The sequence below is a fragment of the Bos grunniens genome, chromosome 14, assembly GCF_055505025.1.
Source record: "Bos grunniens cultivar Pamir isolate PY7600 chromosome 14, Bosgru_T2T1.0, whole genome shotgun sequence".
NCBI lineage: Eukaryota > Metazoa > Chordata > Mammalia > Artiodactyla > Bovidae > Bos > Bos grunniens.
In genome coordinates this window covers 47,521,048-47,544,057 of record NC_141178.1, presented here as the reverse complement: position 1 = coordinate 47,544,057, position 23,010 = coordinate 47,521,048, and the positions used below count along the sequence as shown (strand labels likewise).

The window sequence follows — 23,010 nt, the reverse complement described above, 5'->3', positions numbered from 1 at the left end:
CAGCAAGCCGCAAGTTCCAAGGAGGAAAAAGGCTTTGACCTTGTAACCCTTCCCTGCTCTCCTGAGGTCCATAACCCCAGATAGGAAAAAAAAAAAAAAAAAAGGAATAAAAGTCTAGGAGGCCTCGCAGGCAGGACTGTGAATTTAACATTTTAAAAACAGGTCATTCCTGCAAAACATGATGGGAAACTTCTTTGAGTTATTATACATAATTCGGAGGGTGAAAGATGAATGATAGTTGTGTTTTTCAACAACGTACTTATTCTGGGTTTAAAGAATTATTGAATCGTGACTTTCTACCATCTAGCCATTCATCTAGACAGAAATACAAAAATGCTGTTGGTACACGACTCTGTTAGGGTGTGTGGTTAGTTAAAACACAAACAAATTCGAAAATGGGTACTCCCGCAAACAAACAGAACCCCCCAAAGCCTCAGTGCTGTTAATGCAGGATTTTTCTCTCTGGGGAGAAAGAACAGAGAGAGGGAGGAAGTTGAGGAATTAGAAGAGGAAAAGATGTGTGTAAAAGAATTGAATTTAAGGAATCAAAGCTGACCCAAAGTTACCCGGTTAATTCTAGGGGTGGGAAAAATGCTTTGGAAAAACAGGGTGTTAAGAGGCTTTTCTTAAGCTAATGCAGCTGTAAATCTCCATTACTAACAGAGCAGCCTTATCTTCTAATGACTGTTGATGACTCTACCACGGCTATTGTCTGCCCGAATCCTGTATTTGTTTTCTCCTGCCAGCTTTCCTTAAGGCTTTTTGTTCCCAGGCTGGGCCCTCATTTGAAGTACTGTTCAGTATCTTGGTTTACTCTAATTAAGGGTCAACTGCTCCCAGCCCAAACTCACTTCACAATGATCTGATTAAAGCAAAGTTTGGTGTGACAGCAACCACAAAACCCTGCTGTTTAGCAGGAGAATTCCTTTTTAAACTTATTCTCTATTGGAGTATAATCGATTAACAATGTTTTGATAGTCTCAGGTGGACAGCAAGAGGAATCAGCCATACATATACCTTAGCCAGAGAATTTCTGTAGAATGATTTTAATCAAATGAGATAACTAATGAGAATGTACTCAGGGAACTCTACTCAGTGCTCTGTGGTGACCTAAATAGGAAGGAAATCCAAAAGCAGAGGAGATATACATATTCCTGATTTACTTTGCTGTACAGCAGAAACTTACAACACTGTAAAGCAACTATACTCCAACAAAAATTAATTAAAAAATAGATTAAAAAATCAAGAGCATTTTTAAAGGGCCTAGTTGGTGCTTTTAGAAATTAAAACATCATTAAAGTGTCTATGTAAAATATGTTTTTGGAATGAGCTCTCAGTTTACTTAACAATAGACAAGTAGTCTTGCACAAACTTGCAATTGATAACATGACTTGGCGACTGAACAACAATATGAAAGATGATAAGTCACTATTATGAGTTTACAAATAATGGCATAAATGTCTTGGAAAATAAGCTGTGTATTTAAAAAAGTTTTTTTTTTTTTAATGAGAAACTATAATATTACTATTTTGATGCTTACCCATACAAAACTAATTCCTCAAAGAATGGAGACCATTAAGATACTGAAATATCATTTCATTTCTCAGCTGAGCCCTGTAATGTGTGAACTTGTACTTAGTGTTAAATTAGAAAACTGCAGTTCCCTGCATTCTGATATCCTGAAATTGTCTCCTCCATGGCGATGAGGCTTCCCTTCTTTCACCTTTCAGAAGCCATCCAGCTTTTTGCCTGTTTTCCTAAGAGCCTAATTTGAGGTTTCCATTTTTTGCTTTCTGAATTTGGTTGCTTTTCATTCGCAAATCTATTCTGAACCCAGACAATTAGGTAATGAACAGAGGGACAGGAGAAGAAATGAAACCAATGAAACAGCAGCAGCAGCCAAGTTTAAAGCCCCATTGCAAGAGTCTATAGACACAGAAGACGGTAATGGAAGCCTTCTATATTTTCAGGTGCCAAAGTCTATGCCTACAAACCCTAATTAGATGCTTAATACACAGAGTGCAGAATATACATAATTCCATGAGAAAATACATTTTTATTCCCAAAAGACTGAATGTGCTGAAAATGTAATTGAAATAAATTTCCAAAAAGTATGCAATAAGATTTTAAGGAATTCAAGCCATTACCGAATCCAAGTCTTGGGGCAGCATCCACATAGGGGCCTCCCATGGCCAGTTCAACCAATTTAGTGTTAATTAATTAATTGGTCATGCATTATTCTGGCCTGCTCAGGCTTGAGATACCTAAGGGACCCCAAACACACATGGGTGTCAGGCTTGGGGTCTCATGTAGGTGTGTGAAGTAGTCATTTCCTTGTCTCCTGATAGACTTTGCATTCAACATGGATCCAAACTGGCTAATGGGTGCTTTGGGTTAAACAGGTGATCATTTATTTATTATTGTGTCTGATTATTTATCAAGGAATACCTGTTCTGGGTATTGCTGTAGATGCTAATGACACACCACTTAACACAAAAAATCCTTACCATCTTGGAACTAACATTCCAGTTGGGAGAGACATCCAAACAAGAAAACATGCAACATGTACAACCTGTACAAGCGCTAAGGAGAAGCAATATGGCAGGCAAGGGGAATATGCAACGCTGTGGGAGTGTCTAGGGAAACAGCTTTGCAGGGCAAGGAGAGAGCAAGTGTAAAGGCCCTGAGGCCGAAGGCGAAGAGTTGCATGGACCAGCAGGTGACAGGGACTGTCAATGCTGGTCCTCTACTTCTGAATGGCTGTAGTATGAGGGTGGGGAAGGTGACCCTTTGGAGGCCAGCCATCCTTCTCTCTAGAAAACACCCCACAGATGCAAAGGGACTCTGTGCAGTTAATCAACAGGTCTCAGAGGTAGGAAGGAAAGATCTTAAACAGTTTCTTTCAACCCCCAAACTACAGATACGAGAACTGATGTGGGGCTGGAAAGGGATCAAGAGATAAGCAGAGAACTATTTGTTGTTCATGGCTTTCCAAAGGGATGTCAAAATCAATGTTTTTGTATAAAGGTTTACATCATGTCATGTCAATACTACAGGAGTATATAATTAACATTTTTATTTAACCAGTTTTAACATATACCCACATCCCTCAAAGAGCTTCTAAGAGTCAAGCCAGTGCTAGGCAAAGTTGTGGTTTATCCTTACTAGGTAAATTTCATAATTATTACTGAATTAGACATTGCTAACATATTGGGCCCACTGTTCCCACGGTGAGCTCAGTCCCTCCCTTTCCAAAAGTCCTAAAGCACCAGGAATACACCACCCACTGACACTGGATTACAAAGGTATCCTGTCTTGACAGTCTATATCCCGTGAAGAATGGATTTTTCCTTCCCTTGAAGGGATGGCTAACAACTCCAAAAGAGCTGTTTTCTATATTTGTGTGGTGGTAAAGAACTCCACGGGTTTTGGAGGAGACATGAGAGAGGCGATTTTGTTCTCTGGGTTGGGAAGATTCCCTGGAGAAGGGCATGGCAACCCACTCCAGTATTCTTGCCTGGAGGATCCCATGGACAGAAGAGCCTGGCAGGCTAGGCCATAGGGTCACAAAGAGTCAGACATGACTGAAGTGACTTAGCACACCTGCAGAGGCAGGCCCATGGTTGCTTCTACTCACAGAGACTCCTATTTCTTGTTGAGCTGAATTACTGATACTTACTTATGTTGAACACAAAATAGTATTTAATGTTACAGCCTATTTTACGGCTGCAAATAAATGAAGACTCAGAAAAGCTAAGTAACCTCAGTGCTGAGACACTATACAGGCCTTTGATCCCCAAGCACTATTTCTCCCGAGGATCCCTGGATTTTGCACAATTTAGACAACGGCCCACTCCACAACCTAGGGCCCTGCTGGCTTGTCAGTTGTTTAATGTTTATGGAATTCCTGCTCTAGGATGTATCCTCACCTCTGTCTGCCCCATGCCCACCTGGGGGTCCAGCATTTGTCACCACTTCTGGCCCAGAGCTCGGAGGTTCAAGTTCCATCCTGCAGTTCAAGCCCCACCCCTTCATCTCTCCACCTGGCCTCCAAATGATTGGCACTTCAGAGAGAAATTATCCCAGGAGGAAAGCCATCATGGAAACTCGGTCTTTACAAGGGTGGAGGGGACAGAGCGCAAGGGTAGATGAGAGCCTAGGTATTAGCATGACTTTGTCACGTGTCCTACTAGAAGGCTCGAAGCCTAGGAACAAGGACTCGGTCACAGTCACAGTCGAGTTGAATGAGGGCAGGTGGCAACGACCAGGGAAGCATGATGCTGAGTCCACAGGCACTGGCCTGCAGGCTCTGTTGTACCTGAAACGGCTCCTGTGAGCAAGCATCCTTCAGATAAACACCACAAACCCAACACCCAAAGTTCAGCCTTGTCTGGCTTCCCTTTATGTTCCATGGCTTGTGCTTCTCACAGAGCAGTAAAATCAATAAAATCGGCAAGCTTCAGTGACTCTGGGCCCTCAGCTTACAGACATCTCAGCACTTGTGGGGCTGGATTATAAAATGCTGACATGCATGGCTGGGGAAAACTGCCAACCCATGAAGCAGCTGAATACCAGGCCCAGTGCTGGGAGCAGGAAGAAAGCCACAGGGGGTCCTATCTCACGGCCACGCAGCAAAGGCATGGTCTCCCTCAGAACTCTGGGTGCACTGTTATTCTGCCTTTTTGGTTCTTTCTGTCATTATTCTTGGCACTGCAACTCAAGCTGACCTTTTTCCGATCCATCATCATCTCTGGCCTTCCAGGGCTGGGCCACAGACATGTTCTTTTGGACTGAGCTCCGGGAATAACTCAGATTTTGTACAGGGGCTCATATGCAAAATATTAAGTTATGGCAGAATTTTTCTGCAAATATTTATTCTGCTTTGATACCGTAGTGGTTGGACTTTTCCCTCAAGCCTCTCACTTGTGCCATAATTATGTAAAAACACACCATGCCATTCACGTTCATTTAGGAAAATTAATGAAAAGAATTAAGACAGTTACAATGGGTCTTATTCTGTGTGCCAAACACAGTGACATCACAGTCAGGATGCTGAGGCGTTTACACCCCTGAACCTGACACTAGAAACATAAACTCCAAGTAAACCTGCAGGCTTTGCATAAACAGACTTGAAGACTTGGAGGCAGTCTGCACGTTATGAAAGGGAACAATACAAAAATGTTACAAACACATCTTGGGAGAAGTTGAGTTATATAAGCCCAGATTCTGCTGACTGAAGCGATATTTGCTCCATTTTCCAAATTTACCATGAGAAAACGAACACCATACTGCCGACTAATTGTTTCAATACCTTCCTTTATGAAGTAAAAATGGAAAGAAAAAGCATCCCCAGAGAAGGAGCAATTTTCATTGGGGTCTGTGCATCAGTGAGCCTACTGAGACTTGCTGGAGTTGGCCAGGGACACGGTGGCTGGGTTCTCTGTCCCCTTCTGTCATCAAGCAGTTACATCCACTGCTCTGACCTCCCCACCAAACAATAAGATAACTAGCTTGACACCTTAGACATCTGCAAGTTACCAGAACGTTTTCCTTTTATTCCTAAATATGAAAGCTATAATATATGGAGTACAGGAGTATTTCTAGTGCTTTTAGAGACAACGCACTCAAATGGGCTTCCCAGGTGGCGCTAGTGGTAAAGAACCTGCCTGCTAATGCAGGAGACATAAGAGATGTGGGTTCAATCCCTGGGTCGGGAAGATCCCCCAGACGAGGAAATGGCAACCCACTCCAGCATTCTTGCCTGGAGAGTTCCATGGACAGAGGAGCCTGGTGGGCTCCATGGGGTCACAGTCCAGGGGGTCACACAGAGTCGGACACGACTGAAGTGACTACCACACACGGCACACACTCACATCAGTTGTCTGGAAGGCAAGTGATCAACAGTGCTTTGAAAAATTAAAAGAAAAAACAAAAGATTCTCCCTGTGGCTCTGCTCACACTACCCTCTTTCTAATCAAAAATCCAAATTGTACAGATGGCATTACAGGGTGACCAGTATTTGAGTGACAGGTTTTTAAGGGAGTGATTTCCATGCGGCTTTTGGAAATAACTCCCGACTGCCTAGATAGCTGCATAATTTTGTTGGAAAAATAAGGTAAGATGGGTCAACCCTAGAGATTTTCTGTGACTTGGAAGTTCTATGGAGGGGGGAGGGGTGGTCCAGAGCAAACTAATTGATGGCAAAGATGTGAAGAGTCCTGCTCCTAATTCCCTGACAATTAGATTCAGCTCCTTGAGCTCTGTGGTAAAGAAATTCTGTCTGTATGGCGTAGCACAGGGAACTGTATTCAATATCTTGCAACAACCTATAATGGAAGAGAATCTGAAAAAAATATATGTATAACTGAATCACTTTGATGTACACCTGAAACTAACACAACACTATAAATCAATGATATACTTTGCTTAAAACAGGAAAGAAAGAAATTCTGTCCGCTAGTAAATTTGCAGAAACCTGGATTTTACTGGGATATTTTGCTCTGCATAAAAGAGGCTGTTCAATTAGCGCGCTGTGTATTTAGACTCACTAATCTAAACAGTAAGTCTAAGTCATGTGCTTGTAGCGTGCTTCCTAAAGCTGTGTCCAGACCCGCACTACACTTTCAAATGGATGCAACGAAAAGTCACAGCACTGCTGTGCCCCTGTGCCTGTCACTGTGGACTGGTGGCATGCCTGTGGCACGGGCCACCTGGAAAGGAGGATGTGGGGGCCGCAGCTCTGTTACTCTGGCTCTCAGCAGCAGGACCTGTCATGTCTGTCTGGGGTGCACCTCGTGACCTGTGGATCGCCCTTGCTTTCCCACACAATGCTTCCTTGCAGAAGAAAAGGTTGCAGATTACCCATGGCTACAGCACAGGAGATGAAGAACAAAGGGAGTTTTTGAAATCTGCCTCATTCTGTTAGACAGTTTGGGGAACACAAGTTAAGGAATTAAAATACAGCTGGACAAATTTATCTTTACATTCCCACTTTAAAACTATCTACTCAGCACAGCATCAGTGCCAACACGTGTTAATAAGTCAATATTCTGTTCTGTTTTGATAGGAACAGGATGACACAAATATAGAAGCCGATAGGGAAAAAAAAATAAAAACAATTTCAAATCTCAAACTAGGTAAGAGGAATTTTAACATCAATTTTTGAGATCTGGTAATAAGATGCAACTTGTAGAGACCTATGCTGTTTTTAATTATTGTTTCTTACTTACAGAAACAATATTTTAATGCATTTAAAGTTACAATATCCTGTAGGGATTATCTAAACAAAAGAGATATTTTTCTAGAGTATCTCTAGTACCTGTATTTGAAACCCAAGACTTGAATTACAGCAGTTTCAGCAAAGGCAAGACATTAGCTATTTCAATCTCATTCTGTTTAGCTGAATATTCATAAAACATTTAGAGGATAAAATCTTTACTGAAAAGTATGTGAAGATGGCATGTTAAAGCAGAAGATAAAGTGCTTATGCTATGTTTTCATATATGTACAAGGTTATACTAAATATTTAAGATCACTAAATAAAAATTATAGGGCTATCAAGCTTATTAAAGAATTAAAGAGAAGATGAGAACATGTTTTCAAATTTGTAATATTTTCTTATAGTATTAATTCCTTTAAAAATGTGCTCATTAAAAGTGAGATGGCATGATAATACCACCACAGCACACTTCTCCAAGAATCTCAAAGGAATTGCATGAAGCTGGTTTCTTCTTAGCAAGTGGTACCGTGTTAATAAATATGTCAGTTTCACTCTGCTTGGAGTTCCTTCTTTCTAACCATGAATACCTTCTTTACCACATGGTCATATTAAATATATTTGTCTTTATTCACACCCTCCACCTTACGGTGAGGAAAAGAAGGCTTACTAATGAAAGCCAGACAGAACTGAAAATAAGTTTTTAAAATGAAAAGGGCTTATCTGAAATTGTTCAACATTGTGTCTCTAAAAGTAATGGATTCATTTAATTGATAATTATGGCATGTTATTACATTTGATCAAATGATATCAACACATAATTTTCCTTTCTTTAAAAAAATACAGTAATTTCAAAAATACAGTGAATAAAAAGCACCAAGTGAAAAGGTATATGGTGAATGCCTAATAATTTAATGCTATAAGATCCATCTTTTACTGATTATGTTTTGTGCAATAGTACAAAATACATTTCAGTGCATTCTGTACCCTTACCGCATGATACTATACACAGAAAGCTTTCGCCCAAATGTAATAGCTTCATTTATAGTTCAGCTAACATAAGAAGATATGGCATTTTACAAATCTGCAGAGAAATCAGTGAAAATGTTCAGTTCAGTTCAGTCACTCAGTCGTGTCCGACTCTTTGCGACCCCATGAATCGCAGCACGCCAGGCCTCCCTGTCCATCACCATTTCCGGAGTTTGCCCACATGTTATGTTATATACCTTCAAATACAAAATAGGGTAGTGCATCAGTGTTTCATAATATGTCAAATTGTATTACATAGTTTTTTGTTAAAATATCATATTTTTAATTGTATCATGTAATTTAAAGTCAAGTAGTAAGATAAAACAGTAAAGGCTGACAATGTACAAAATAATAATTCAGAGCCTTGAAAAAAAGAAAACTCAGCACATGTCTAATATAAATGTCATTCTTTTGACTGTCAGGACTACTCTTAAGAATAAGCCTTTGATTTACTGCTGAACTGATTTCTCAGTTTTCAATGGGTTTGCCTATCATTTTGCAAACATAATTTGTCATTGGCCACAGTGTTCTTTGTAATTCCTGTTGCCTTTCTTTTAGATCTATTATTCCTGCTGAGAGTATCTACCAAAGAAGAATTTTTCATAGTGACACCAACTCTAGTCTTGCTGTGAATAATCACATTCTCATAAAAATCATTCTTTTTATTGCAAACTTGCTGCCAGAAGCACGGAAACATACTCAAACCAGGAAACCTTTTATCCTTTCCTGCAATCACTTTCTTTTAACTGTCACTGCCATTTGAAGAAAATCAATCACATACTAATTCATTCACCAAGCATTTAACTAGAAGTTTCATTTACATGGACTATTTCTGTTTTGATCATACATAAACCAATGAACTAAAGCTATAATATTAAGCTGGTCATATTTTAAGAGAGCTCTTTTTTTTTTTTTTAATCTCTGAAACAATATTTCACTCTAAAATTCAGTGTTTGCAACAAACAGAAGTTCTGGTTTATTATCATTCCATGTCTATCGATTCATTTTCATTGACCTTCAAGCCATTTGTCTATAATCTTTAAAGGCGTATTTCAATGCAACTGGTTTTTTAAGTGACTCTTTTTTTGCAGGGGTGGGAAGTAAAATTTGAAAGTTTAAAAGAGACCAATTTGTCAACTTTAGTTAACATATACAGCGAGATGACTTTATACTGGTAAAAGACACTCAATTTTGTATCAAAGAATGTGTAGCTCAGAATAACACCCTCAGTTCATAAGTGAATAAAAATCTTCCACGCTGATTTCCTCTGCCATATATTTATTGCTGACTCCCGAGAGACAAGTTGGCAGAACCGGACATAGGCACTTAAAAAAATAGGTTCCCCATGAGCTGAAGGAAGGTTCCATCATCACCTTCCCTCACTGTCAGCCCCTCATGTGGGGAGTGAGGACCTCTCAGGAGGCACTGTCTTACTCAAAAAGCTCTCTCTTCTAAGTATCAGGGGGTCTGAAATTCCACCCCTTGAAATCTTCCCTTTTCAATCTTCCTTTATAAGACAAAGACTTCCAGTAAGGGTAAATGACAAGCTCCATTACTTTTGTGTGAACTGTCTTATCTGGTAAATTTCCTCCAGCATGGGGGTGTAGGGGGCTCTAGTGTGCCCCAAACCAATGCGTGTCAATAGCAGAGGGAAAAGGAGTTGGGGGCTAAAAACTAAGGAAAAATTTTGTTCATACTCACAGTCTCACTTCCTATAAAACCACCCCCTTTTCCTATGATTAAACATTTCAAGCCACAAAGAATATCTTTTGGTTGTTTGTATATTATTCAGAAAAGTATTATATAGCATTAATATAGTCTATGTTATATATTACAGGACACACATTCTGTATTCTTTCATTTTGTTATGTACTCAACTAATAATGACTGATCACCTATACCAGGCACTAAGCACACAAAAATAAATGAAATGCAGATATAGCCAGAATGGCTTCATAAACATGGGGAGGGCTGGAGAGAGAGGGTACAAAAGTGAGTGCCACTAGAATTTTCTCTCAGGGAAGGAACTAGAATTCTAACAAAGCTATGAGAATGGAACATGGGATTCACCATGCTTCTAGCCCTTTTCCTTTCAATCCAGCCTGTGCATCAAATCACCGTCAGATACAGTTCTCTCAGAGTAGGTTTTGTCCACCCTCCCACCCCGAAATACAATTTCCACTCTGGAGGGTTAGCTTCTTGGCAGCAGGTAATACACTTCACTTCTGTTTCTGTATCTGACTTTTAACCAGAAGGTGATCAATAGACGCTTGCATGTGTGCTGAGTGGCTTCAGTTGTGTCCGACTCTTTGTGACCCTATGGACTATAGCTCACCAGGCTCCTCTGTCCATGGTATCCTCCAGGCAACAATACTGGAGTAAGTTGCCATGCCCTCCTCCAGGAGATCTTCCCAACCCAGGGATTAAACTTGTGTCTCTGAAGTCTCCTGCATTGGCAGGTGGGTTCTTTACCACCAGCGCCACCTAGGAGGCCCTAATAGATGCTTAGGAAAAATTAAATTAGAAACACTAAATGTATGCCAATGCAAATGGGCATTCAAGGGCTTTTCTACTGAGCCTTAACCTTGCCCATCCAATGCCATGTCTGTCTCTCCTTCACAGCCCATATGGAGGGGTCACATGCTCCTGGCAGGCCAGTCTCAGCCTGGTCTCCACGTCCCTCTTTCACTAGATAACGCTTGTGTCTATTGCTTGCTGGAATGCCTTGTCTCGCCTCTCTCACCTGTCAAGGCAAGGTTCCTTTTCTTTGTCAGTGCTGACGTATGCTCTGGAGCTCACTGAATAACAGAAGCAACAATCATTAAGAGCTACTATGTGTCTGGCCCCTATACTGCAAGCCTATCCCTTCTCCTGGGGATCGTCCCAACTCAGGAATTGAACCAGGGTCTCTTGCACTGCAGGCAGATTCTTTACCAGCTGAGCTACCAGGGAAGCCCATGTTATTTCCAACCCTCCCTTAAACTCTACATTTGATGGATAAGGAAACGAAGGCTTACAGAGATCACTTCTGTGTATCCCAGCAGGTAGTAAATTCTTGGAAGGAAGAGAGAACTTTTTATGGGTCTTTTTCTCTCTTTTTTCTAAGTTGGACCTTATTTCTGCCTATTCCTTTTCTACGTGTACCAAGCACATGGGTGATACTTAAGGAAACCTTTCAGATTATCTGAGAGAATTTAATATGAAAGAATGGGTCAACCCAACTGAAAATTAATTGCTAACATTTTTACGTTTTGTCATTGCAGTGTTAAAGAGTTAGTAGTTTTAGGAAAATATATTTATTATCTTGTTTGATTGCAAAATGATACATACTCATGTACAGCATTCATGAAAAACAGAAAAATATATAAAGGAAATAAACTTCAATTCCATCCCTCAGAAGCAAGCACCGATAAATTCTTCCATCATTCTTCCTGGTCCTACTCACTCACTCACTCACTCAGCCTTCCTCATGTTTTTCATAGAGCTTAAATTTTGATAGGTGATATATAACCTCCCGCCCGCCCCCCGCCCCCGGCAAAAAAAAGTGCTTCCCAGGTGGTGCTAGGGGTAAAAAATCCACCTGCCAATGCAGATCCAACAGGCAGACGTTTGATCCCTGGGTCAGGAAGATCCCCTGGAGTACGAAATGGTAACTGCTCCACTATTCTTCTCTGGAAAATTCCATGGACAGAGGAGCCTGGCGGGCTACAGTCCATGGAGTCACAAAGAGTTGGACAAGACTAAAAGACTGGAGCACAGAGCACATACCAAAAAAGCAGGTAAAACCAGGTCCCTGTTTTGTAGCTACTTTCTCTTCCACTCAGCAATATGGAATATATATCATTTTCTATCAATTAATCATCTATATTATCGGACGTGAGTCTCAGTGAACTCCAGGAGTTGGTGATGGACAGGGAGGCCTGGCGTGCTGCAATTCATGGGGTCGCAAAGAGTCAGACACGACTGAGCGACTGATCTGATCTGATTCCACAATTATACATGTCTCATATTTCTCTTAACCAAGCAATGGCTGAGAGTTCTTCAAACTGTTTTAAAATGCTGATAGCATTTTTTTAAACTGTTAATAAGTAGGGCAATGGCTGTCAATCTTCCTTACAATTCTATTTTAAGCATCTAAAAGAATAATTTATTATTAAAGATAATTAATATTTAAGCATCTTTGTGCACAAAACAGTAATCACTTGATAAATGTTTAAGTGAATGACCAGGTTGATGAACAAACTTAGATTCATGACATTCAGTTATCTCCTTAGGCTATATTATACTTTCTTTACTTGACATTTTTCTTCACTCACATCTCTGATCCTTGTTCTATATCCCTTCTGCTTAGAACATTCTTCTCTAAAGTTTACTCCATGCAGCTCTGTCGATTCCTGTTAATCCTCTGCGGCAGTTTCAATGTCACTCTCATCTTTCTGAGTCCTTACTCTGAGCTTACGTGATTTTAAACACTTTGAGAACACAGACGGATATCTGCATCTTGTTTACTATCACCCCTAAAAAGCTTTACAAAATTCAGTTGTTTCTTAACTCTAATATAAAGTTTTACATTTTCTCTTGGATTTTGGGAAAGCTTTTGTCAATTTCCTTAAGGCCTTGACCAGTTATGGGATATGACTTCTGCTTACAACAATTTGAATAGGTATGTGATTGAAAGCAGAGTGAATCTTTCATTTTTGGCATTTAGAATGCAAGTCATTTCCCCTATATTTTGAAGAAAGCAAAGATTATAATTTCTACTTTGCAAAGAGAAAGTATTATTTCACCACACTTCTACATGTTCTTATTACAAACATGCTAAGTACTACCTTTCAACTATGAATGTTCCAAGCTACTTATTTTTTGTTTAGTAGAAATTTTTTATCTGCAAATCCAGGAGGACTACATGAATGTGTGTTTAAAACAACAGTTTCCACCAATTAAAAGGGATGATATCTTGGACCTAAGATGTCCCTTTAACTTCTTGACAAAACACAATACCAGAAGATACTTCTTAGTTGATTGTTTTTCCAAGAGGCAAACAAAACCACCAGATAATGTTGATCAAAAAACAGCATCCTCTCTGTCTGCCCCGGTCCTCTACCTGCCTTACAAAGGAGTAGCACACAATTAGTACCAAGAAGAATCTGGGACTGAAAAGCCTTTCCTTAGAAATGCTGTTAGCATACTGCACTGGCTGAGCCCAGATAGAGGCTCTATTGTAACTGCCCCGAAATGGGAGAAGACTCCAGGGACCACAACTTAAGCACATTTGGGGGAAGTTGAAGTTACAGGCTTTCTCTTGCACTCGTCAATTTAAAAAAAAAAAGAAAAAGAAAAGACGACTTCTTTTTTCTCTACTAAGAAAACTTCCTATGAAGGTAAGTGAGTAAAATCTCCCAGACTGAAGATTACTGGGCACCTGTCAAAATGAAGAATCTAAACAAAAAGTCTGTCATAGGTGACACCAACAGGTCAATTTCTCAGGATTTTTAAATAAACTGACAGCCCTCAGCCAATTACGTGAATTACCAGCCGAAGTGGCATGTCTGTTCGGCAAGCAGGAAAAGGCGCTTTACATGCTGAGGCCCACCAGGTGCCAGGCACTGACTGGGGCTCCAAATATTCTCTCCTAACGGTACTGCACCTCGGAACCATCTCTGATGCTCACCAGGGTGGATGGGTGAAGCTCATGCATTCATTGTTCAGGTGAGGCCTGAACTGGGGCCTGAATTTCAAAGAAGTGTTCACCGTTTCCTCAGACCACGCTGCCTAGTAGTTGCTTCATCCACAGAATGAAGCCAGTGTTTTATTTTATTCTATTTTCCAGAAAATAAAACCAGTATTTTAAATAACGATAAATGGAATATAACCTTTAAAAGTGTGAATCAGTATGTTATACACCTGAAACTTACATATTCTTATACATCAATTATACCACAATAAAAAATAATAAAAAAGAGACTTTGGTAAAACTAGGAAGATAGCTTCACAGGCAGGTCAATTACCAGTTTGTTAGAACATCCACTTTTGTTTTACATATGTTATCAATGTATGTTGAGATTCTGTGTTGCCAAATAGAAATCTCACAAAGAGACCCCTGCTCTGAGATGTTTCTTTTTCACTCAATATGTTCTTCTTGGAATCCTAACCAATTTCACGAGTGATGACTTCAAACTTGCTTCTCTCTGTTGAGCTTCAGACCTGCATTTACTACATTTGCTGGAGTCTGTCTGATGTCCAGAACACACTTCAAATTCAACAACTCAAAAAAACTGTACTTAGCATCTTCCTTTTAGAGCCAGCTCACTGTCCTGGGTTTTCCATCTCTACCTTACTGTTCAAGCCTGAACTAAGATTCTGGTCTCCCAACCCAGTACATCAAATCTACTCCCACATCCTCTCCAGACTGTTTTCTTAAGAGCTTCTCCATTTGCCCCCATACTCTGTTCCCACAAACAAGCCCTGGTGATTTCTCCTCTAGATTATTGATACCCCTGACTTCACGATGCAATTCATCTCCATAGCAAAGATAAACATTCGTTCATGATTACCCTAGGCATTCATATGATATGGCACTTCCTTAGCAGAGTTAACAAAGCCTCTCGTAATCTGGCTCCTCTCTGCCCGCTTACCTCCCAACTGCTTGGCATGCAGTGTCAGTGTCAGTGTGTGTGTGTGTGTGTGTGTGTGTGTTCGCTGCTCAGTTGGGTGCGACTGTTTGCACCCCCATGGACTGTAGCCCACCACGCACCTCTGTCCATGGAATTCTTCAGGCAAGAAGACTGGAGCAGGTTGCCATTTCCTTCTCCAGGGGATCTTCCCAACCCAGGGATTGAACCCCGGGCTCCTAAATTCCAGGCAGGATTCTTTACCACCTGAGCCAACACTTTAGATCTACTCAAACTGTTCCTAAATGCCGTGCTCTCTCACACCAAAGGTCACATACATCATGTGGAAGTCATATCTCCTGCCTTTTAGTCTCGTCACTCCTCCCACAGGCTGGGTTGCTGATCTTGGTTTTGGACTCTGCTGACATCATTACATGTTTCCATCACTGTGGAGATTCACTGTGATATAACCGTTCCCTTACTTTTCTGTCTCCACCTCCCATCCTGACTCCTGAGGGCAGTGAATATATTTCATCTCTTCTCCTCAATGCCTAGCACAGTGTCCAGGATGGAGTAAGCATGAGTAAATGTACAGCACTTTTTCTCTGTCACATGTGGATGTGTGTTAGTTGCTCAGTTGTCTCCAACTCTTTGTGATCCCAAGGACTGTAGCCCGCCAGGCTTCTCTGTCCACAGGATTCTCCAGGCAAGAATACTGGAGTGGGTTGCCATTCCCTTCTCCAGGGGCTCTTCCCAACCCAGGGGTCAACCTGGGTCTCCTGCATTGCAGGCAGATTCCTTACCCATCTGAGTCACCAGGGAAGCTGCAATGTAGATAGACAGAGGCAGGTAAAATAATATTTTTGTCTATTCAACAATAGGAATTTACCAATACATCCGTCTGTCTGTCATCTAACAATCAAGCAATCTATTTACCCACCTACCTCCAAACCTTTTCAAAACAGATTTTAGGTTGCTTGAGCAACTACTAATAGTAGAGTACAACATATAAACAAAGCAAACAAATAATACATTAGAGAAAACATGTTCTGTTAATGGGATCTGCTATATGACAATGGCGTGTGACAGCATCATCATGCCACTATTTCCTTTATGTTGCTGCAGAGAAATTTCCACGTTATGGGACATGGCTAGAGAGGTTTGTGCAATGATACTGAGGTAGGAAATCCCTTTTCCCATCTTAGCTTTACTATTACCTAATCAAGATGTGAAGAGCCGATTCATTGGAAAAGACTCTGATGCTGGAAAAGATTGAGGGCAGGAGGAGAAGGGGGCAACAGAGGATGAGAGGGTTGGATGGCATTATCGACTCAATGGACATGAGTTTGAGCAAGCGCTGGGAGATAGTGAAGGACAGGTAAGGCTGGTGTGCTGCAGTGCATGGGGTCGCAGAGTCAGACACGACTGAGTGAGTGAACCACCACCACCACCACCAAGTGGCTTTGGGCAAAAATCACTTCATTTCAATCGCCTACATGTGTACCCTGGAGATAAGACTGAGTTTCCACTGTTGATAGAGGTCAAGGTCAATGCTCTGTACTGATGTGAGGAGAGTTTCCCTTTAGCCAGCTTCTCCCTCTACATCACTCTGCACACGGCAAGGCTCTGCTCTATGACAAAGACACCACTGGCAAGGTCCACAAGTCAGCCTTCAAAACATGAGGCAAGAAGAGAACAAGAAAAGGCAATCAGCACAACCCAAGAAACACACTTCTTTTGGACAAGAAGCCAGCACCCTTGTTTTCTATGAAGGGCCAGCACAGGGTGAGGGGAGCCAGACACAAGAGCTCTTTAACTGCCCCAAAGAAACCTCCCCTCTTGGAACTGGGGGTGGGGGAACAACGTAAAGGAGGAAAGAAGAAAAGGAGTGCACTGTGATGCGCCTGGAACCATCTGCATTTGCAAACTGAACACCAGCAGAATTTCTGTTGTTTTTCCAGTGTGATTTCTGTTGGAATTCTACATGGGAATTTTGGCAGCAAACCACTTATTATTTCAAAATTTTCATTCCCTAACTATTCCCTCAGTCACCCCCTCTTCTTTCTCCATGGCCCTACTCTCCAATTTTTGCATCAAAGATACTCAGGAAAGAACAGCAGATTGGACTTCCTTAGTGCCTCCTGTGTGTCAGAGCTAGTTCTATGCACCTAACAGGTGTTTGAGGGGGACCTCCCTAGTGGTCGAGTGGTTAAGACTCTGCACTTCCACTCCATTGCAGGGGGCATGTGTTCGATCTGTGGATGGGGAACTGAGACACCACATGTTGCATGGTCTGGTCAAGAAAAAAAAAATTTAAATAGGTATTTATGTATTGAATCTTCATACTGACCCTAGGATACTATCATTATCCAATTTTAAAGACAAGAAATTGAGGCACAAAAGGGTCCCTCAAAAATGAATGAATACTTGAGTTCAACCTCCAGTACCCTAGAATCGTAAGATGTGCTGTGCGCTACGCTTAGTTGCTCAGTCATGTCCAACTCTCTGCGACCCCATGGACTGCAACCTGCCAGGCTCCTCTCCTCCAGGCAAGAATACTGGAGTGGGTTGCCATGCCCTTCTTCAGGGGATCTTCCTGACCCAAGGATCAAACCCAGGTGTCCAGCACTGCAGGCGATTCTTTACCATCTGAGCCATCAGGGAAGCCCAGAGTTGTAAGATAACACACTACATAAATGTAGGAATATTTTTTTGAGTCAAGTTGGAATAGTTGATTATAATTATTCAACAATTTTCTAATTATAAGAAATAGTAACTACAGAAAAGAAAAATATGAAGAGAATTTATAGCTTAGTTTATGGTAGTGTTATGCCCACTGGTGGTAGCTTAGTTGCTAAGTTGTGCCTGACTCTTGTGAGCTCATAGACGGTAGCCTGTCAGGTTCCTCTGTACATGCAATTCTCCAGGTGAGCATACTGGAGTGGGTTGCCATTTCCTTCTCCAGGGGATCTTCCTGATCCAGGGATCAAACCCAGGTCTTCTGCATTGCAGGCAGATTCTTTACTGACTTGAGCCATCAAGGAAGCCCACTATCCAGAGATAAATCCTTTATTGTAGAAATTATTTACTTTTGGTAACATTTTTAATGTGAAAAATATTTTATCTTCTTTTGCATGTATATACATTTAAAAAAAACTTAAACTGGAACCACACTGAATATCATTTTATATCATACCTCTTGCACCTCCATTGTGTTCTGCCACATTGTGAAAATATGACTTACAAAAAGAATAATATCAAAATTTAATCTCTTGGACAATTTCAATTATTTTTAGGATTTGTGATTAGACATTTACTTTTAAAAAGTTAATGTCTGCAAATTATTAAAAGTAGTGCTCACTGTAGACTATTACTTTCAAAATTTTGGAAAAAAATTAAAAAGACGTAGGAGAGCCTTCTATCTACCAAATCTGGTGCTTCAGCTTCCAGTGGACGAGTCATGGTCCCTGCCATCAAGGGACTTATGGGGGAGGATAGAAAGGGATAGACAGAAAATCACGAGATGCGAGGGAGGCACTCTCACAATGAGAACAGCCTCGTCTTCCAGTATCTGTACCTGGCGACTCTCCCTTCCTTCCTGCTGAAGTCCAGCTCTGTCACTGGTGTTCTGAGTCCTACCCCCTGCTACCCAAGGACTTGACTCTCTCCGCTGCTTCCTCTCCTTTCCACATAATTTATCATTTCTATTGGATCGTTCCAACTGGCACTCAAACACGTCTAAAATATCTTCTGTTGTAACTAACCTCCCCACACCATGATCCTATGATCCTCTACCTACAGCCCAACTTTCTGCATCTTGTCATTGGGGAAACTCCAATCAATCTTTCCTGTTTTCACTTCCTCAACTCTCCTTTTATTTTCAACCCACTTCCATTAGGCTGACGTGTTCTGCTTAATGAAATGGTGCTTATCACAATCATTACCAACCAACATTCTGGGCAGATCCAACAGTCACTTGACACAGTAGTGAATACCCCTCATTCCTGAAATTCTACTCTCCAGGTCTCTGTGATGCCTCGTACTTTTCCACCTACCTCACTGAACACTCCTTACCACTTTCTCTTGCAAGTTCTTCTTTCTTGGTCCTATTTCTAATTGTCTGAGTGTCTAATGCCCAATCCTACACTCTCTTACTCTTTCCCCTTTGAGATGATATATCATCTTATGCCTTTATGACTCCCATAACTACACCTTCACATTTGGTTTTCTCCTCTGAGATCCAAACCTAAATGTTTATAACCTCTTGATCTGGATGTTGAATAGGTATTTCAAACTTAATCTGCTCATTTCAGAAGAGCTGAGGACAGCTCTTTCCCCCGTCTTACTACTCCAAACCCACTCTTCCTCATCTCAGGTAAGGTGACCATCCATCTAGATACTCAGGTCAACAGCTAGTGGCCATCCTTAACTCTACTTTCTCTCTCCTCCCACATCTTGTCTATTAGCAGATCCTGCCAGGGCTTTCCCCAAATTATATGTCAGTCTTACAACTTTTCATCATGTCTGGAATGGCTATAGTCTCAGCCCAAAGCAACTGTCTCTTAACTGGTCTCAATGATTCTAGTTCCTTATATGATAAGCAGACCAGTCATTTAAAAGTGTAAACACTAGTCTATCATATTCATGCTAAAAACTCTCCAATGGCTTCCCAATGCAATTAGAAATAAATCCAACTTTCTTTACTACAATCTACAAAGCCCTTTATGATCTGGATCCTGTAACTTTCCCCCATTCACTCTGCTCCAACCACATGGATGACCTTGTTTATTTCTTGAAGAAGCAAAATGCATTCCCACCTCAGGGCCTTTGTACAGGTCATTCCCCTTCCAGAATGCCTTCCTGCTGTTCCAGGTGCTTCTTCCCACCTTCCTGGTTTCTTTACAAATGTCATCTCTTCAAAGACACCTGTTCCCAAACATCTCAGCTAAAGATATCCCAGTCTGCAACATCCCTTATCCAATTACTCTTCTGATTTTCTTCCTACACATATCTCTACCTGAATCTATTTTATTTACAATAAATGTGTTATTTTCTACTTGCCCTCCAGAGTGCACACTCCATGAGGACAGTAACCTTGATTTAATCATTGCTGCATCCTCAGCGTCTACAACTGTGTTTGATACCTAACAATTAATAAATATATATTAGCTAGTAAATGAAGTGTCTCAGTTTTGGAGCATCACAGAGAAACAGCATTTATAACCTCCCAAAAAACATCCACACTGGCAACATTTTAATGTATTTAACTCTGGTTATTATATAGTAAGTCATAAGTGCTAAAATCATAATCATACAGTATGGCCTGATTTATTTTGCTGTTTATTTTTAAACTTAAAGTCACATGCTGCTGCTCACTTTGTGACCCCATAGACTACAGCTCACCAGGCTCCTCTGTCCACAGGATTTCCCAGGCAAGAATAGTGGCATGGCTTGCCACTCCCTTCTCCGGCGGATCTTCCCAACCCAGGGATCAAGCCTGTGTCTCTTGTGTTTCATAACAGTAGTTTTAAAAATTTCCCTCCGATTTCTTCAACATTCCATACTTCAAGAAAAATTAATAAACTTAATTTTTAAAAACATATTAGGTTTACAGCGAAACTGACCAGAAAATGACAGTGTCCATATACTGCTTGCTCCCACACATGCATAAGGTCTCCTACTGTTGACATCTCACACCAGAGTGGTACATTTGTTACAATCAATGAACCTATACTGACACATCGTCACCACCTGAAGTCCACAGTCTACACTAGTGTTCACTTTTGGTGTAGCACAGTCTATGGGTTTATACCCACCACTGCAGAATCATACTGAATACTTTCACTGCCCTGAATATCTTCTGTGCTCCGCCTAATTCATCTCTCTTTACTCCCACTCCCTGGCAACTAGCTGATCCACAGTTTTGCCTTTTCCAGAATGTCAAATAGTTGGACTCATTCAGTATGCAGCCTTTCCAGATAATTTGCCATATATTTTAAAATCAAGGCTACACTGTACTGTACAGTCTATTTTTAAAACTTGGAATTGACCATGAATATTTTCCCTATATTTAATAAGCAGTTTTAAAACAATTTCCAATGAGGATGTATCATTAATCACTATTCATCTATTTTAGAATTTTAAAATATATTTTTATATTTTATTGGTTAAAAAAAAAAACTAATATGTGAGAGATACAGCGTGGGGTTGAGTGGATTTCTAGACAGCACTGAACCTGAGTTAGAATCTGTCACTCAGTAGCTGTGTGGCCTTAGACAAGTTTTGTTTTAGCTACTCTAAGCTTCTCTTGGATACTCTACAAAAAGGAGATAATACCAGTGCTCCTATCCTAGAAATATAAGGGTATTAAGTGGAATAATGTATGTAAATCATATAGGACAAGTGTTCAGTAAGTGTTTATTATTCTATCAATTCTCTGCCTATAACTGTTTTCTTAGAAGTTAAAAGTGAAACTACTGAGTAAAAGGATCAGTACATTAAGGTTCTGACATGTTATCAAGCCGCCTTTCTGAAAACTGTACTAATTTATATCCTTATCAGTAACATAAGTGTTCATCTCACTGCACTCTAGACCATATTACTGATTTTAAATCTTTGCTAATTTGGTGGGCAATAGGCTGAACACTCACTCTTGATTACTTAAAGGTGAAATACAACATTTTTCTTTTCTTTATGCGTACTGAAAATTCAAATGCTTTTCTCTTTTATCTGCTTACGTCCTTTGCTAATTTCTTTAGGTTTTCCTTAGTGCACTGCAATAATACTTTTTATTAGTTAAAAATAATTTTGTCTTTTAATATTATCTATGGTTTTCAAAAATAGTGTGTTTTCTTCCCTAACGACAAAAGAAATAAATATGCATTATAGAGAATTTGAAATACACATAAAAGTATAAGAAAATAATCAAACATCAAACTGCAGATAAAAATAATGTTAAAATTCTATAGAATATCTTTCAATCTATTTTTGTTCCTCCATTAATTCTAGGTGAATTATACTTTTCTATTAAAAAAATCAACTTCTAAGATAGCTTACAGCTCTTCCCCTTTTAGAGGCACAAACATTAGGACAGAACACTTCACTTGAGATCAAAAGTAATTAGCAGTGGCATTCCTTCCTTTGAAAGAGGATTCTTTTCCTAGCTAAAAATCAATTTCTTAACAAGATATCAAAATAATTAACACACAATAACCTAAATTTTAAAGTTATCCAAGTTTATACTAGTTACTCTAATTTATCCTAAGGTTAAATTATAATGAAGCCAAGGGGCAAATTAATTTCTTTCCTTTATAAGAAAATGTATTGCAGCTTACTTCAAGTGTGGCATTACTTAGAGGCCGTCCATGGTACCCTTCCTTGGTCTTTGAGTTATCAAACCCAGGTTTATTGAGATCAGAACCTTAGTCCCAGGCCTTTTCTTAATAAAAATTATGAAAACGAGGAGCTATAAGAGTAAGTGCTTTGAACATCAGACCTGGGACAGGAGTCCACACGTCAAAGGCCCAAGAAAGGACTGTGGCATTCACATCGCAGAGCTCAACACCAAAGAGTCCTCTGGCCTGTCTCAACTACAACATACTAGGAGTGCGAGGGAGAAAGCTGCAGCCCAGCTCCACCCTTGACTAGGAGAACCTGGTGTGCACAGCCCCGAAGACAAGAAGTGGAGTCCTTCTGAAATGGAGCAAGACCCTACGGTCCTCGCCCCCAATGTCCTCTGCCTGCCTTTTTGCCTGGGGAAAAACTAGCTAAAGAATAAACTTAATCAGAGAAGTGAGAAGGCACAAAAATGAAGGCAAATAGTCAAAGAAGACTAAATAATAATAATGTACTCATTCAGCATAGTCAAGGACCTTTAGTTCCTTCTCAAGGGCTATAGATATCCTGTAAGTTGTCTTATGTGAGAGTTGGACTGTGAAGAAAGCTGAGCGCCAAAGAACTGATGCTTTTGAAATGTGGTGTTGGAGAAGACTCTTGAGAGTCCCTTGGACTGTAAGGATAGCCAACCAGTCCATTCTAAAGATCAGTCCTGGGTGTTCTTTGGAAGGAATGATGCTAAAGCTGAAACTCTAGTACTTTGGCCACCTCATGCAAAGAGTTGACTCATCGGAAAAGACTCTGATGCTGGGAGGGATT

The 23,010-nt window shown here is 40.4% G+C and overlaps 1 protein-coding gene across 35 annotated transcripts in view; it reads right to left on the bottom strand.

Annotated features, from left to right (window-relative positions):
• The window catches only part of EYA1 (EYA transcriptional coactivator and phosphatase 1), a 627,341-nt gene that overhangs the window by 19,987 nt on the left and 584,344 nt on the right, over positions 1–23,010 (bottom strand). For 11 of the 35 annotated variants that reach the window (XM_086336593.1, XM_086336595.1, XM_086336594.1 and 8 more), the window contains one exon: positions 8,234–8,442. The exons of the other annotated variants lie outside the window; for them this stretch is intronic. In XM_086336593.1, coding sequence (XP_086192719.1) covers positions 8,335–8,442 — 108 coding nt within the window. In that variant the 3' untranslated portion in view covers positions 8,234–8,334. Of the gene's footprint in view, positions 1–8,233; positions 8,443–23,010 lie in introns of those variants that run through there. 35 annotated transcript variants of the gene reach the window in all.